Here is an 18,137-nt window from a genome sequence, read left to right on the forward strand (position 1 = left end):
AAATACAGCAACCAGATTTAGTCCAAACAAGAAAGGAGTTTACAGCCTTTCAAAAAAACCATACTCCTCACCCCCCTTATTTAAGCAATGTATTAAAAAAAACCCCGAAACAACAAAAATACAACATACAGAGGTAACCTGAGAGCTAAAACGTACATAAATTTTAAGTACTTCATGTGTCTCAGGTACTGTGGCCTGTAAATCAGAAGGTATTACTATACAGTGGTACTTCTATAATAAACAGGTATTTCTACATCTGCTACAAATTTCTCACTTGATCAGAGAAAATCCTAATTACTACCTGCACAAACTAACTTGAAAAGATGCACTCTCAGTTTTCTATTCCTGAAAAACAGAAATAAATATACAATCACTTGGAAAACAGATTTCATATGAACAAGAAACAACTTCTTCATCCCTTTCAAGACACAAAGGTACAATTGCTTGTATTTCTCTGAACATAAAAAAAAAATTTGAGTCCTTATTTACTTAAAGAGAAGACATTCTGAAAGAACATGCTGTTGGCTGACACGATGAAGTCACACTGGTGGTGAAAAGTTTTATTGCTCTTCATGTAATCATTGCCTTTTATATTACCAGATCCATAGACCATACTTGCAAGGCTGTCAGCCAACTCACACTCACAACTCAGAAACTTCCATCTTCCTTGCAACTTCAGGGTTTTCAGAAGTGCATATTTGGGATTTATGAGTTTAAATCACTTAAGAACTTCAGAAAGTGTTGCCCTTCCAGAACAAAAATTATGTACAAACCTTATAAGAGAAGTGCATTCTCGCAAATCCTACATGTATTTTGCACACTATATCTTCCCTGGGTGTTTCACATGAGGTACATTGCAGAACATGGCATGTGTTACTAAAACAAGCTGTGGATTTGTTAGAGGAGTTTGTGATGATAGAGCAAGAGTATGGGGACAAGAGAATAAAGCAAAAATAATTAAAAAATAAGCATCATGAAAGAATTGATGAGATGATATAAACAGGAAAAAATTAAAAACCAAGGAAGGGCCTTGGGTAGGTAAACTGAACCTTGGAGAAGTAAAAAGGGAAACAGTTGTGCAACAGAGTGTCTTGTAAAAAATGGATATGAGAAACAGTTCTTTAAAGACAAACATAATGCCTGGAAGAGCCCTAGCACAGACATACACTAGAGAAACAAAGTGCCCAAACTGAAAAAAAAAAGCATTTTTTAAAAATTGAAATTTCCAGCAGACTAAGGTCTCAGTTGTCATATGGTAGCAGAAACAAACTGATTTAGGCTGATGTGCATTAAGACCATATACACAGAGCCACAGAATACAGTGGGGAACATTCCAGTTTTCCACAGCAGGAGTTTGATGCAGTTAAGCCATGACAAAAAGGCTTAGAGAGAACAATATTGCAGAAAATGGGATAAAGTAACACAGAAGGTGTTAGCTGCCGGCCACAAGCCCAGTGGGGAATTGGAAGAAAAGTCTGCAGGGACAGCAGCTCACACTGGCAAAGGAAATTGCATTGTTCAAAATGGTAATGTTTTCTAAAACACTTAAGGGTTTTGTTTCATGCTATACACAAAGAAATTGTTATTCAAACAATAAATTGTTTACACTGTAAAAGCCTGAAAACAGCATTTGGTGTATTGATGTATTTTGATGCTCACAACATCCCAAATAAGCACCAATCAGTCCTCAGCATCATAGATTTTGTTCACATTCTACAAATAAGTCACTCAAAAATAATTTAAAATTGCAAATAATTTCAAAATTGTTTGGGTTTCATTCATCAGTGATCTTTTTGTCTACTTGTTTTCAGTAATTAATTTTCTAGCCATCTTTTCTTAGAACCTTCCCATCCATTGCACTAACCAGGGAAGTTACGTAGTCTTTACTGAGATCTCCTGAGTAACAGGAGTTACTCAAAAGATGCATGCTCTCAAATGCTCTAAAAAGCAAAGCAGAATTGAATATACTTCATCCCATATTATTTTATGCAGCACTTATGCACAGGACTGCATGCATGACTCTGAGCAACTCTTTACCTAGTCAACAGCAAAAGTCAGATGTCACACAACATGCTGGTTTTCCATGAAAAGATACACAGAGAATTTATACAGTTTAGCAAACACTTTAAACCATGATTGAAGCCACATCTAAATAATGCTAAGAGTATCAAGATCCTACCTGAATTTAGCACTATGTATCCTGTTGAAAACTCAGGGAAACTACTTTTCCACAAGGCATCCAAGATGACAAAATTAAGTAGGAAGCTGCCTTCAGTATTAGAGCTTACAGAACTAAACACATGGCTGCAGGTCTAAGACAATTCTTTAATAAGCAGGAAGAAGTTATGGAATGTACTGATTCAGGGGAAGAAAGAAAACAGTCTGCTCTCTGCCAACCCATTGGCTTGAAACCTTTGCAACACTTTATTCCATAAGGTAATAGCAAATGGGCAGCACAGGGTTACAAATGCACATCAACTTCTGTTTCGGAAGACAGAAATCCCCACCCACTGCACTGCAAGGGTTGTTAGAGCTGTTCCAGCCCAAGAGCAAACTGACAGAGCATTAGCTCTAACTTATTTCATTTCACTCATCTTCCCAATCTTTTCTATGCTAGCTATTTTTTCACTACCCAGGAAGAGACTAAACAGGCCAGCTTTTGTCAGCAGCTGCCAGAAAGCCACAAGAATTCCTAAAAGACCCCACATCACTTGTGTTTCTTTTTAACATTCCATCTAGAAAGGCTTGTATTCCAGGAATACAAGCCTTTCTAGATGCTCATGGGTCCTCTCTAACAAATAACTATGGGGAAATAGCAGAACCTGACACGTCCCCATTTTTATTGTAGCCACTCCAATGGACATTCTTCTATTGGCTCATCGAATTATTTTTTCACAAGAGGCAACAGGGTGTTTTGGTGTTTTCATTATCTTTTTTCCTCCCACTTACTACCATTGAAGCAGGTGCACATTTCCACTTAAATAAGCACAAAACATGAAAACAGATTATACCTGCCATCATTAATCTGAAATCATAGTTTAGGTTTGATTTGCTTTTTTGCATGATCAGCATTGTTTTTCACTTACACTTTCTAGAGAAGTACAGAAGTATTCTACTGGGGAACAAAGAAATCATTTCACAGGTAGCTTTGTTTTGCTGAGTTTTCTTAAGATACCCATTCATTACTCTTGGCACAAAATTGCAGTTACAAATGCACCCTGCACCCATCTGACTTCCTCGTATATTCTCCCTTCTGAAACACCTTAAGGTAGGCTTAAATGGTGAAGAACTGGATCTATATAATTTTTTCATATTCACATAAATATTACAGCTTCTTACATCCCTTCCGTTATATTAGGATGCCTTCTGTTCTTCTAATAGCTCTGTGCTAACTGCGTATTGCTCTCAAATAATTTATACAGCAACCAACCTGACGATCCAGAAACTTAAAGCTCAAGAAAAGGTGAATATTCCAAGACAGATTTTTCCTCCAACTCTTTAGCATGAGATAGTGAACTTGGTTTTTAGCTCCAAATCCATGACAGCCAAGCTGATGTACAGTCTTTACAGTCTTCTCTCAAGGAGTTCCTATACAACTTGAATCCAAAGTAATGAAGTCAATGGATAGTGGTTTTGGAACAAGATCAAACAAAAGTGCACAAGCTGCATTTAGGAAATAGTGTCACCTTAAACACCATCCTCAGCAAATAGCCTCAGCTGAGGTAACACCTGAAGTTTGCTCAGCCCATAAAGCATATTCCCTTATAAAAAAAAAACCCCAACAACTCTGCCTAGAAAAGATCAGTCATGAAACTTAATGAACAGCAGCAGAATTTCTGCAACATGAAAAGCAGAGTAAGGCATGTTTATTGTGGCTGGAAGTGCTGAAGACCTTATTAACTTTTACACACTCCTGTGTTTGAAAACAAATACAAATTGCTCATTGTGGCAGGTTTTTCACAGCATAAACTGCCTTTTAGAAAACTAAGTTAGAGTACAACCCCAAGTACATATGCCTTTCCTGCAGTAACAACAGTGTCATAAATTTTAAGTTGGTCACTATCACTATCTCATCACTGCTCCCCATTTGGTTCTGCTCCGAACAGTTAAAAATGCCTCGGGGAAATCCAGTCTATTTAATGTATCAGAACGCCAGGAATTATCTAAATCACTATTTGTTTTATTAGCAGCAATTCTCAAATACATGAGCTTTTTTATTCCATTAAACATTTAATTACAACTGTAAATAGACATAAATGAATAGCAACAAAAATAAAAATAGAATGGCTGGTATTTATGAGCTGCAACAACTTTATCAGTTACAAAACAAGCTGCTGATTATGTTGACATCATGCAGCCAAAAATGAAACTTCCTAAGCTCTCTCAAAATCTTAGTTTTAAGATGAGCAATTAATAAAATACACTTTATTCATCTACAAATACTGCACATAGAGGATTTTACAGGCTGTGCAAAAGTGGGGAAAAATAGGGAATTTTTTTTCATCTTCAGACAGCAAGCCAAAGTAGTATTACTAAAAATACCACTCTCATATTTCTTTGTCCAGAGCTAGATGCTATCTACACAGTCAAATTCACAGTGCATTGATCAAAACAAAAGAAGACAAATCCCTATAAAAATATTCAAATCCTATGTTCTATTTGGAAAGCCTTTATAAAAGTTAAAGAATTCTGAGGAGCAAATCCTATTAAGAAAAAAAAAAATTAGACTAAGTTTTGATGGATAAGCACTCAAAAAAACCCTAGGAATAAGTTTCCAATCTAATAAAAAAAATGTTTTCTGATTAAATCAGTTCACTTATGAGGCGCCAATGTATCATTCATTTCCTCTCTGCCCTGTCCTGAATTTCTGAGTTTCTCCCAACTCCCTGCACACATTTCTTTAGCTGAGTGGCCACTCTGCCCACAAGAAGCCCAGCGTTTGTCATTTGAGGGTGACAAGTGGGTTAACTGCCTTCCCACGAAGCACAAATGGCCAGGGAACCTGCAAGTGCCTCATTTCTCAATGAATGGATCAACTGCGTCCCCACCAGGCTAGGGAGCACCTAGGGACACACCCAGCTCATCTCTGCCACATGAGCAGGCAGGTCTCAAGCAAGCAGCAGCACACGTCCTGGACTTGGCTGGTCAGGGAATATGGATCCCAGCACACACTTATTGCCTAGCAGAGACAGATCCTCAAGTAATCTACTTTTGTTCCCAGAAACCATGAAGGGCAAATTGAAAACAACTTGATTGTCCTCTCAGACTACACAATTTTACAGACATTAGAGAAATGTCACTGCATGGGAAAATGAATGCTACACTTTTTCACTCTACCAGCTGTCATCTAGGAGTGCAAAAATTTTAAAAATTCCATCCAAATTTCATTTAAAGAAACCTCTTTTCAGACTCAGAAATACAAGAGAGGATCTATTTGGTGTATATAGATATATGGACCTTTAAAGACATTAGCGGGGTGCCTATTTTTTTTCCTCTCAGTAATGAAACCATAAAAAGGCACGTAAATCAGATCTGAAAAAATGTTACAAAAAAAGCAAAGCAAGAGGTGGGCTGTTAGAAATCCATCCCTTGCGCCTCAAGAAAACATTCCATAAGGGGAGACAGATCTAGAGAGTTTACTGCCAGCACAGGACTTTCTTTTTCAGGAACAATGACGAGTATATGATTTCCCATCGTGAATGGCAATAAAGCAGGGCTTATTAATCATTGGCATGAGCTGGCCAGTTGCTTCCATCCTTTTGATAGTCTGGTAAAGTTATTTTACCTTCAGTATTTTAGCATTCCTGCTTATGGAATGGAAGAAAGCCTCAGGTAAACACACAACCAACCACAGCAACTAGCTTCTTTGGGCATCATCTACAGACAGGGAACTGATAGCATTTGAGAGGATGCTTCATATTCATGAAGCATAATTTTCCTAGTGTTTTAACTACTCCTACTACCCATAGGTGTGTTACAGTCAATGGTCACCTACAAGACCAAATCACTGAAGACTGCAGAGTATTTGGTTGTGTAACAGACAAGGACATTAAGTTGCAAGTTTCTGCAGCTCGTTTTTCAAAATGCTTAAACAAGGATGGTAAACGCTGTTAAAATAAAGGATGACAGTAGCAAAAAACTAATTTGGATTTTCCTTAATGCTGGTGGCATTAGAACAAGCAAAGTAAGGGAAAGCACTTTCCCTATACCTACACTGAAATTAACATCTGAAAGAAAGGTAGACTAAGATATTTGTCTTTTTTTCAGAAACCATAAATTTTCATTTCTAAGAAGTCTTGAAGAGGCTGGATTAAATTATAACTTATTTTAGATATACATATATAAATTAATGTTAAGAGCAACTTCAAAACTTTATTTTGTATTCCTGTGCAACAGCATCAAGTCAGACACTATAAATTAAGCTTGTTACAGTGAATATGCCTCTCAAATATTTTAAATTCAGCTTTAGAGATTTGGACTTTGAAAGTCACTGATGTTGAAATCATCAGAACTGACTGTTAAACTAATGTAATGTTGAATGATTTTCTCATACACCACAGAATGAAGAGCTGCTTCCAGGATTCGTGTATTTGGTTTACATGGTTAGGTTCTGGGGGCAAGGGGACACTGCAGAGGTGGCCTCTGTGAGACCAGTGGCTGCCCCATGCTGGACACTGCCAGTTCCAGCTGGCTCCATGACAAACCTGCTCTTTGCCAAAGCTGGACCCATCAATAGGACTGCTTGGTGCCTCTGTCAATAACATATATAAGGGAAAAAAACCCTGCTGCCCAGGAGCTATGGGAGAGGAGCAAGAAAAATGCAAGAGAAACAGCCCTGCAGACACCAAGGTCAGTGAAGGAGAGCAGCAAGGAGGCACTCCATACAGCTGGAGCAGAGATTCTGCTGCTGCCCATGAAGAGGGCAGGTTGTGCCCCCACAGCCCATGGAGAACCCCACCAGAGGAGGCAGAGCAGCTATCCACACTGCAGCCCATGCCAGAGCAGTGGATGTGCTCTGAAGGAAGTTGTAGCCTGTGGAGAGCCCACAAAGGAGCAGGAAGTGCAGCCCTTGGGGACCCATGCTGGAGCAGTCCATTCCTGGAGCGTACCCCATAGGGAGGACCCATGCTGGTACAGTTTTTGAGAGCTACAGCTTGTGTGAAGGACCCACACTGGAATAGTTTGAGAGGGACTATATCCTGTGGCAGGGATCACACACCACAGCAGGGAACTGTGGAGAAGGACTGACAAAGTGTTATGAACTGACTGCAGCCCCCATTTCCCAATATCCTGTGCCAGTCCCTCGGGGGATTGAGGGAAAAGAAGTTGAAGATTCAAAAACAAAGGACTGAAGTTGAGCCTGGGAAAATGGGGGGAAGAGAGAAGGTGATTTTAGTCTTGTCCTTGTTTCTCACTATCCTATCCTATATTGAATTGGAAAGAGATGAAATTAATTTTCCCCAAGTTGAGTCTGTTTTGCCTATGACAGTAATTGGTCATCTCTCCATCTTTATCTCAAGCTAAAAGATTTTTCATCTCATGTTCTCCCTGTTGTTGAGGAGGGGGAGAGAGAGGGTGGCTTGGTAGGCAGCTGGCAAAAAACCAAGGTTAACCCACTGCAACTAAAAAGAGAAAAAATACTATTAGGTATCATATTTTCACTGTTTTGCAATACAAAATTACTTTTGTGTGTGGGAACTACAGTAATAAATTACTCAGGATTTGAAATTCCCCATACCACTTTCAAAATAAAACATTTTCTATTTTTTTCCTCTAAAATGTTATTCAGTACTTTCCAACACTGCTCAATTATTTTGGTCCCTTTTTTCCACTTTTCTGAACATTTATTTTCTCTAATTATGTTTGTCTACAGAACATTACTGGAGAAAGACACCTGCAAGGAAATCGGCATTTCAACATAAAAATTCCCCTCCACACACAGTCTGTCAGCAGTGAAGCAAACTGCATGCTACTACTTCAGCAAGAATCACAACTCATGCTAAGTACCGCTGCTCCAGGCAGGCAATTCACATACCAGTCTCCTGTTGAGAAAAAGCCCAAATCCCTCTAACTTAATTGAGTTTGTTCCTTTGGTTTTAATGACAAAACCTAAATATAGATATCCATCTCCAGGACCAGACAGATATTTGGAATTATAATCTGCAACTACACCATCAAAAAGCTTCAAATATAAGAAACAAATTCTCTAGAATCCTCTGAATTGTCCCCATCTATGTACCTTCCTACATGACACAAGCCATTCACTTTGGTATCTAACATTATTGCAGATGACAAATTATTTATACCTGCCTAGCACAAAAGACTCTGACAACTGTGCAGCAAGCACAGCATCGCTGGTCAGGGAAGGCAGGGGATTGTCCTGCTCTGCTCTGCTGCGGCCTAAACTCGAGTGCTGTGTGCAGCTCTGGGTGCCACAATATAAGAAAGATATAAAGCTCCTAAAGTGAGTCCAAAGGAGGACAATGAACATGGTGAAAGGCTGGAGGGGAAGCCATAAAAAGTGGCTGAGGTTGCTTGGATTGTTCAGCCTGGAGAAGATTGAGGGGAGACCCCACAGCCATCTACAACTTCCTCATGAGAGAAAGTACAGGAGCAAGCTCTTTTCTCTGGTGACCAGCGACAGGACCTGAAGGAATGGCCTGAAGTTGTGTCAGGAGAGGTTTAGGTTGGATATTAGATAAAGGTTCTTCACCCAGAGGGTGGATGGGCTGGAACTGGCACCTCAGGGAAGTGGTCACAGGACCAGCCTGACAGAGCTCAAGAAGCATTTGGACAACACTCTCAGGTACTTGGTGGGATCCTTGGGGTGTCCTATGCCAGGCCCAGAGTTGGAGTTGTAGATGATTCCTGTGAATCTCTTCCAAATCAGGATAGTCTGTGATTCTATGAACTCATTTAACTCAAAAGAAAACATGTGTTTGCATTTATTTCAAGACTAGGCCTGCTTTGGGAATGTTTTTTGAATTCTGATTTATATCCTTGCATTATTCTTCCTTAAACTGAAGCCATTGCCACTGTCCAGCAACTGATTTGGCTTCACTGGGTTCTACTCCTGCTACGTGCTTTACATCAAACTACATCCACCTTTTTTGTTTAGGTGTTGCAGGCTATAGCTATGCACATGGTGTCTTCTGCATCCTTCTGGAGATTACAAATCTGTCTTCTGACTTTTAACATTAGTGTTAATTTTAATGCAAGAGCAGAAACGCACTTGGAAACTGTCCAACAATGATTTTTTTAAGAATTTCCAATATCATAAAAAAGAAGAGAAAAACAAAAGCTGCCTAACAGACTTACTAATTTTTGAATAATAAAAATGAACTAATAATGAAAATCAACTTTTAGAAAGGTATTATCACAGGTGAATTAAAGCTATATTTTATTTATGATTTGCTCATGCAGCTCTGAGAAATATTCTGGCTACGCTTGTCAGGCGCTTTTGTAAACTGTCTTAAGCCTAACAGTTGCATATTAGATATCTGCCTCTGCTGCCAAGTGACACTGCTACCCCTGTACCTCATGGCCACTCTTCTCCCTGGGTAGCAATGCTGCCAAAGGCACAGCAGTGTGCTGAGCAACAACATTAACTGGTCAAATAACAGCAAGAGCACTTAGAATCGGAAAATCCCAATATTGCCCTTGCTGCTGATCAGATCTTCAGTAAAAAAACCCAAAAAAATGATGCAATAATTGTCAATCACTTATCCTAATTATGATTCTTCAAAAATAACAGACTGAGGATTGCCAGGAAATAACACTGTCCTGATGACAGGTATTCCCAAAAGTTAGCAACTGTGTTGCTGCCACTTGGATAAAGAAAGCTCTACAAAACCAGCTAGCCAATGAGCCACACTACATTAAGATCCATTCAAAGGACAATTAATTAGCAAGACACCAACAGGATGTTACAGATTTTGACTTCCTCTATGGTTAGTCAATAATTAAATATTGATCAGTTTTAAAGAAACTCGATCATATTTGTGCATCTGAACTTGTTCTGTGCTTTCAGAAGAGATAAAGAAGATGAATTTTGAACCTCTTTACCACAGTCCTCAAATTGACATCTGTATACAAAAAAGCCTAAAACAAACCAAAAACCACAAGAGCAAAACCCAAAACTTTGCTACAGTTTTGAGATCTAGAAACAAACTGTTTCTATATTTGAGAATCTTTTTACATAAACAATTTGATACAAATTGGCTTCAGAAGATGTTTTTTAACCCATCAAACTGTATGTCGATTAGTAAGTGCTGCACATGATTAAGTTAGGCTACTCACTTCAACAAAGTCAGTGTAAAATACCTACTGTGGCTTCAAGGTCTTACTGTGAGTAATGAACAAAATATGCTGGCTCAATTTCATCCCTGTTACAACTGAAATCAATTTAAGAAATCATTTCAATGAAACAAAACTCAATCCCCTCTACAATGCTGAAAGAGTACATATGAAACTTCAAAATGTGTTCATATGTACCTTGACTTGCACTCACTATATACCCCTCTTCTGCCTAACCTGTCATTGTACAGCATCAAGTCTGTGATAATATACTTTTAAATTCAGTGCCTCCATGAATGCTCAGTCCCTGGATTTTGATTTTCTTTGCAGGTTTCAAGTAACATGATTATCTCAGAGGGAGTTGCAATGAAATGTTATGCAAACTTTGTGAGGTGGATGGAGGATATGAATATCTTCATTACTGGCCATAAGTGATCATATGTCAATGACTATCCCATTCAAAATGTTGCATCTCAAAGTAATTGGTTTGTCTCTTGGAGTGGAAGAGTGGAGTGTAGGAAATAACTTGTCTAGCAAGAGAACACTCAAAACCCTCAAAAACTCATCTGAAAACAAAAAATAACAACCTTGCTCTAAAACTGTATAAGCAAAATAGAATTTATAAATAAATAGACATTTTATTTATATTCATGTAATAGCCTATCTGTTACAACATTCATGAGTAATGCAGTTGCCTTAAACCATAAAAAAAGTATTTTCATGTATCTACCATTAGCATATCAGTGTCCTTTGGGGCAGTCACAATAAATGTAAATTAAATAAATATTTTATGGCAAGGAAGGGATATCAATGTTCCATTTTTTTTCTCTTTGCATTGTTCAAATAGGCTGTGGGAGTAGAAATAACTGTACCAAATGAGAGGGAAACCCCCAGAAGAACATGCATTACAGAGAAAGCTTTTCACACAAATGCTGCAGGGATATTGAAAACAACTATTGTGACAAAATACGTACTTAATAACAGGAATAACACTACCAAAGGAAAAAAAAACCAGCCACAAAACCACACACGAAATAAAGGTTTTGCACTTTCAATCTTCAAACAAGTTAATGCCTATTTTCTTTCTTCCTTATAATATTGTGATAAGGTTTAATATACAGGTATCTGATCCTTCAGCTATCAGATATCAAACTGTTGACAGATTAATCCCCCCTGCAATTAATAATTATTCATTTGACCACAGATATCAACATGTGGCAAAATCTGTTACAAAAGACACAGCTCAGATTTCTGTGCTTTCAATGTTTTAGCTGTACTGAGATAAGGCACTGACCTTTATTCTTGATTGACAATGGGAGAATACTTCACTTAGAAGCTTACTACTGAAGCCTTGTTGTCAGTGTGAAGAATCACAAAATTGTGTTAAAAGGCAGACAGAATTCAATACCTTCCTCAACATTTGAAATGTGATCTTTCCAAAAGATCATCAGTTCTTGTCATTTCCCTAGAAGTATAAACAACTCAAGTTTAAGATTTCACTAAGAGGGATAAAATAGTCTCTGCAGGTTAGGGGGAAGGGAGGGTTACAGTCTATGAACTACTTGGTAAAGGACCTTTTCTCAGGTTTCCTCTTCAAAGGACTCTACTATGCCATCTAGGATTTTCATATAATAAAGACAATTTATCCTTCTTATCAGACCATTTTTATTCAAAGAGACTTGAGGTGGCTGTACCAGAAGAAATATTTTCCTGTGCCTCTTGAAGTCAATGTGACTGTGATTGCAAATTACTCACTAATGTAAAGAATAGCAGACTGTTGCATTATGCAAGCCCATCCACATTCTTTTGCATCCCTGTAAATGCAGCTACTTTCCTGCCTTGATTGTACTGCACACTCTAACAATGGGTTTCACCTAATAAGCCATTCAGGAAACTTACATAGCATGCAGGTCATCTCAATCCATTTCCTTTCTGTTACAAGTAACATGAAGAATGCTTTCAAACATCATCTGAGACAGGAACACTTTGAAGCACCTTAAATTCTCATAAAATATTCACTAGAGCTATCCACAGTATCAGTCCTATTGTGGCCTCAAACACAGTTAAGTCATGTACTACTGCTGCAGCAAGAAAAGTCTTGAAGGAAATCTCTACCCCACATAGAGTATGTTCAAAGTCCCATGCAGGGAGGAGAAAACGATGAGGGAGGGGAAGAATGAAAATTACATCTAAAATTAAAAACAAAACAAACAAACAAAAAACCAACCAGCAGCTATTTTTTTAAGCTATTCTAGAACTACATTTTAATCACCATGAGATAAATGTTCTAACCTCCATCTGCACCATCCCAATCTTTCTCCTCCCACATCAGTGCTGAATTTGCTGAAGTAGAAGAAGGTATCAGCCAAGAACATGAAAAAATATTTCCAGTTAGAAGGACACTTGCATGTAGTTTGGAACAGTACTGACATCCCATTTACCTCAGATCTGACCACTATGGGACCTCTAAATAGCTCCTTTCTCTATCATTTGGGAAATGCCATGCCCAACTACTGGAGCAACACTTTTCTTCTGGAGTCCCAGCTGGCAGACAGCCTAACAGAGTACCTAGACAGAGGTCTACAAATTAAAAAAAAAAAAAAAAAAAAAAAAGTGGGGGGAAAAAAGAAGCTGGCTTACGTGCTCCAGTTTGTCTTTCCTCCTCAGCCAGACACTGGCACTGTAGTCCTGCTGCTTGACAGTGCTGTAGAAGTTCGCACCTACTCTAGTGAGGCTTGGGGAAGGCTCCCTGGGTCTGCTCTTCAGCCTCATCTGCTCGAAGCCCTCATGGGGGGATGAGGAGAGCCAGTCATGCCTGACTTCCATCTTGACATGACAAGGCAAAGTCCAAAGGAAAAAAAATCAGAAGAAATCAAGAAATTAAGAGGTACTAAACGAAGATGGTCCAAAAGGGAACAGGATGGGGGAAGAAGAAAAAGAAGGAAATCAAAAAACCGCTTAAAACCAGAAAATGGTAAGAGAAGGGGAGACAGGCAGAGGAAAGGTAGGAGTGGAGGGAGAAAGAAAGGCTGCAGGTACGAGAGAGGAGCGGGCTGGGAGAGATGAAGGGGCACTCGGGAAAGAAGATGCTCCAAGATGCCGCTGCTTGTTGCCCTGGCCGCCAGGAAGCTGCAGTCCAGGGCCGACGCAGCGGGAAGCGGCTGCCTGCGGCTCTGCCCGGGACGGAGGCGAGGGGCGGCGCGGCCCCGGCAGCCGAGGCCGGGCGGGGCTGCCGCCTCCAGCCCGCCTGCAGGTTGGCGCAGTGGAGGGGCCGCCGCCCGCCCGGGGATGAGCCCGGCTCCTCCCCCGCCTCCCCTCCCCGCAGCCACCTTCGGGGGAGCAGCCAGCGGCACGGGAGAGCCCCTTCCTTTTGACAAGAGCTGCTGCCGCCGCCCTCCTGGGGCCCCCCGTGCCCCTGGGGAAGTTGTCTGTCTGCTCTCCGCTCGTCCCGGCGGCACCGACCCGCCCGCAGCCCGCCGAGGGCTGGGCGGTCGCTTGCCACTCCCTCTCCTGGAAGCCTTTGTCCGATCTGCCCACGGCGGAGGCTCCCGGGGCCGCCGCCCGCTGCCCTGCCCGGCCCATCCCGGGGTGGGCTGTGCCCCCCGCCCCGCCCGGCCCCGCCGCGGCCGCCGGGGGATGCGGGGCTGCGGCCGCCGGGGCCACCGCGCCGGCCTCTCCGCAGCACCTCGCCGTCACCGCGTCCCCTCCCTCCCTTCCTGGGCAGGGGCTCCCGGTTCTCTCGGAGGTAACCAGACCGAGCTGCCGGCCCTTTCGCCGGGGCAGCCAGGAGCGCACCTCGCCTGACCAGCCGGCGAAAGCCCCGGCTCGGCTCCGGTCCAGGTCCGAGTCCCGTCTGGAAGCCCCCGCCGCCGCAGCGGCTCAGCCAGCACCAGACCTCAGAAATCGAATCTCTTCTGTGGTCCCGATGGACAGGGTCGCTGGGATGCCCACATTCGTAGATCCCTGGTATCTTGGATTTCTCTCATAAAATAAAAAGACCTTCTAGGGTGGTTTCTATAGTCCGCTGCCACCTCTTTTCGTAGAAGTTGATGTGTGTTGCTATTTAGCTCAAACCTGTTTCAGCAGAAAAAAGGACTTTCCTTTTTCACACTATGAAAAGCCACCTCGCTAATTGCCCACACACTCTGTAAAGCTATATTAGGCATAGACAAGAAAACTTTCTCACACTGTGCATCAAGAAATATTTACTGGAGCTCAGAACAACATTTTAGTTTCCTAGTCAATATTTGTCATCAGGCAAGTGTTTGCATGTATTCCAGTCCTTTTGAAATAGGTGTCTCTAGGAGTATGTACAATTGATACATCGGCATCTGCAGATTTTTTTTCCCCTGTTACAGAGCTACACTGATGTCGCTATTCTGATAAAGGGATGCTGAACTAGAGGTCTACACTTGAATGCAGTTAAGTGAAAATAGCCTTTAAATGGTAAAGAAGTTCAACCAGACAAATTTCTGAGAAAATTACAGAAGAGCCCTTGGCTAATCACTTGATCTACAGTGAGCTCTACTTCCATCTGATCAAATGGCAAATTTAAAATGTCCTTGTGATTGGACTTAAGGCGTATTTCTGCGAAAGATGGGTCAGAAATCAGACAGGTAATTAATTTTTTTCTCTGTCAAAATTCTAAAGATAAAGGCAAAACTCACATCACAACTCGTTATTGAGGATTATTATTAATAGGTAATACTAGTACCTCTGTGAAATACTGGAAGAATAAACTGAACAGTAGCAGCAATTGCAATATCTTCTAAAACTAGAAGGACAATTTCAAAATCCTTACCTAAATACTACTACAAAAAAAGAGTGTAACAAAATACCAACAACCAGAACTGTCAATATTATATACTTTTAACTCACCAGTATAAAGGACTTGCAGTTCTCTTTCTAATACCTTTCTAGTTTCTTCAGTTAGCAAATGTAGGTATTTTCAGGATTGTCAATACAGCCTCAAAACACCTGGATCAAAAATGAGATCTATGTGATCCTGCTGCATGCAGGACACACTGGAAGGCACTGAGATTTAATCTATGGCACGTCCCAGCTGCAGCAGTTTTAAGCTCACACAGAATAACTTGATTAGAGATCTGCTGAACTGAACTTTAGTTGCAGATGCCCATTTAGGAATTCTATATGCTCATAGATGCAGCTACTCCCAAAGGACTGGAATAAATGCAAACATTCAGTCAGAAGAAAGAAAAAGAAGGAAAACCAAAAGACCCTCTATGTTTCTTCAAATATATAATATCCCAGCAGCATACATATACATACAGATATATATATATATATAGCGTTCTTAGAAAAACTGCATGTGCTATAAATCAGGAGAGCCTGCTTTATGCTGCTTTTAGCATAAGAATTTTCACATTGTATCTCTAGCAGTACATGAAGCACTTCAACCTTTTCTTTATTCTTCTGATCTTTCTTGGGTTTTCTGCTTGCAAATATTAATAAAGAAAAGTTATTAGTGTCACTCTGCAGTTGCCACCTGCTTTGCTCCCCATCCCTTAATACTGCAACAGAATCAATATGCCACTGAACTTGAGTACAAGGCATTGTCTCAGTCCCCCATACGTACTGGATTAAGATTTTTTTAAAACATATGTTAGCTATTTGGTAGGGCTCATGTATCCTACCTTCCCTAGCTACACTACCAGCAGACCTTCTCAACTGCCAGAGGAACTTCTTTCTGCCTATCCAGGACAGCCAGATAATGGAGTCCTAAAGTTGCTTTCTGTCTCCAGGCTATAAAGAGAGAGTTTGAGCCTCTTTCCAAACACCCTCTTTGACATGTAGGTGTGCTGCTTTCTACTACTACTACTGCCAACATTATTATTATCCCAGTCCTACTCTCACTAGGAATGAGAGAGAAAAGGCAAAAAAAGAAGCCTGGAAAAAGTCTGTTAAAATCATGCAAACAAGCTATACTTGCTAAGACGTTCTTGCTTGCTGACCCCAAGCAGAAAAGATTTCTAGTGGGAAAACATAATCTAATGACTATAAATCTTTGTGTTTTCCTAAAAATTTTACTCAGGCAAAGTAATAAGCTAAGAATACAATGTCAGTCCCTAGTGAATACATGGTTATTAATCTAATTTGAAAAGAATAAAGAGCTATTTGCCAGATTTTGGGTTCCAGTTTATTTCCAGGTTAGATCTATGCAACACCCCCACCCAGTTTTGTTCAAACAACCACAACCATATCAACCAACTTAATTCAAAGATAATTCAACTCATTAAAATTCAATCAGTTCTGTAGTAGATAAGAAATTCCAATTGGCTGTATGAGCTGGATTAAACTGCTGTCTTTCTCTTCCACTCAATTTTCAGAATTACCCAAACACCTGCTCCTGTCAAGGCCCTTTGCTTCCATACCCAGATGACTACAGCAGCAAGGATAACTGAAATTACAAACATTTCACTTATATAATTAGCAATAGATGCAAGTCATGCATATCATTATATGATTTTACCTTACCATGGTTCAGGCTACAATTTTCTTCAATTCGCTGCCCATCTTATCAAGACTCAGAGGAACTCCTTTAAAGCAATCTACGGAATTTCCATTTTCTATACCAACAGGATGAATGCTGTAGGGGGCAGAGTTAACTCAAGCCAATACAAAGAAAATTAGGATATAAGTGGAAACATGTAGGTAGGGCTTCAACAGATTTACTTTTTTAAAAAGACAGCTTCTATTTCTTCCAAAAATCTTAGCTAGATAAGTTTTAAAGGATCCCCTCCCTGTGCTCCAGCTTCTAAATGCATTTTTTTAAATGAAGGGGTTCCATCAATTCAACATACCTACAAGAACCTTACACTTTTTATCAGCAAATGGCATATACCTAAAACTATAAAAACTCCTATAGCAAAACTTTATTTTGGCTGCATAACAATCCTTGCATGTATACACCTGTAATAGATTCAAAGCCTCCTTACAAAGTACTAATTTCTAATGCAGAGCTGGGCTGCATACAAGCACTGACCCACTTTTTAGAATGTACTACACCTGACAAAACAGCAGGCAACAATCGCCTTGCAGGCTTCAGCTGCTGTCCAGTCAGAGGGCTGTGACTGATACCAGCTCCAGCAGCAGCGCTGGGCCTGGCAGCTGCCTGGGAAGGGAACTGTCACCTGCTTACCCAGCTCAGCTCAGCTTGCTTTCTCATCTAGGAATTGACAAAAACACTCAAATGGGCAGATCTTTTTATCTCCCAATAACACTGGCCTGTTCCAGATTAAATTAATCATCTTTCAAACAATTTTTAGAATTACCAAAACACCAGCTCCTTCCTAGCCCCCCTAATTCTATCAGCCTACAAAGAATAAACCCATTGCAGCGGGCTGTTTCCTCTATGCTGATATGCTGGCCATGTCTCCAAGCCCATCTGCTACTACATCTTGGAAGCAGCTGCCAATCCTTGAAACATGGATTTGCAATAGAGAAGGACCAGAGAGGGAAAAAAAATAAGAAAGAAAAAGGAGATTTTTTCCCCTAAAGTGCAATGTCCTGCAGTGCCAAGCACAAGGTCACAATAGTAAAAGTCACTAGATGTGCAGTAGGAAAAAAGTAAGAAAAAGCTAGACTGCTACATGGAGATTTATAAATTATTTGTGCATTGTTGCTTTGTCAAATCCTATGCAGCACAATATGAAACCTTTATACCTTTATCTTCAATTTTTGGGCAAGAATTGCAGTCACAAGTATGAAATCAGAGGGTCAAATCTAAAGTTAAAGGGAAATTTTGGAGTTGGAGGTGCTTCAGATTTCAGGTTATGAACATATCAGACACCTACCTCAGAAATAAAATGGAAACATCATCT

The 18,137-nt window shown here is 40.3% G+C and overlaps 1 protein-coding gene across 3 annotated transcripts in view; it reads right to left on the bottom strand.

The window, feature by feature from the left end:
• The window catches only part of PLD5 (phospholipase D family member 5), a 165,135-nt gene extending 151,319 nt beyond the window's left edge, over positions 1 to 13,816 (bottom strand). The window contains exons 1-2 of one of the 3 annotated variants that reach the window (XM_030946465.1): positions 13,626 to 13,816; positions 12,937 to 13,122 (exon numbers count right to left, since the gene is read on the bottom strand). In XM_030946465.1, the coding sequence (XP_030802325.1) occupies positions 12,937 to 13,122 (186 nt within the window). In that variant the 5' untranslated portion in view covers positions 13,626 to 13,816. Of the gene's footprint in view, positions 1 to 12,936; positions 13,123 to 13,625 lie in introns of those variants that run through there. The other 2 variants (XM_030946466.1, XM_030946468.1) reach the window with 2 other exon arrangements.
• Between the last annotated feature and the right edge of the window lie 4,321 nt (positions 13,817 to 18,137).

The sequence above is a fragment of the Camarhynchus parvulus genome, chromosome 3, assembly GCF_901933205.1.
Source record: "Camarhynchus parvulus chromosome 3, STF_HiC, whole genome shotgun sequence".
NCBI classification, from domain to species: Eukaryota; Metazoa; Chordata; class Aves; order Passeriformes; family Thraupidae; genus Camarhynchus; species Camarhynchus parvulus.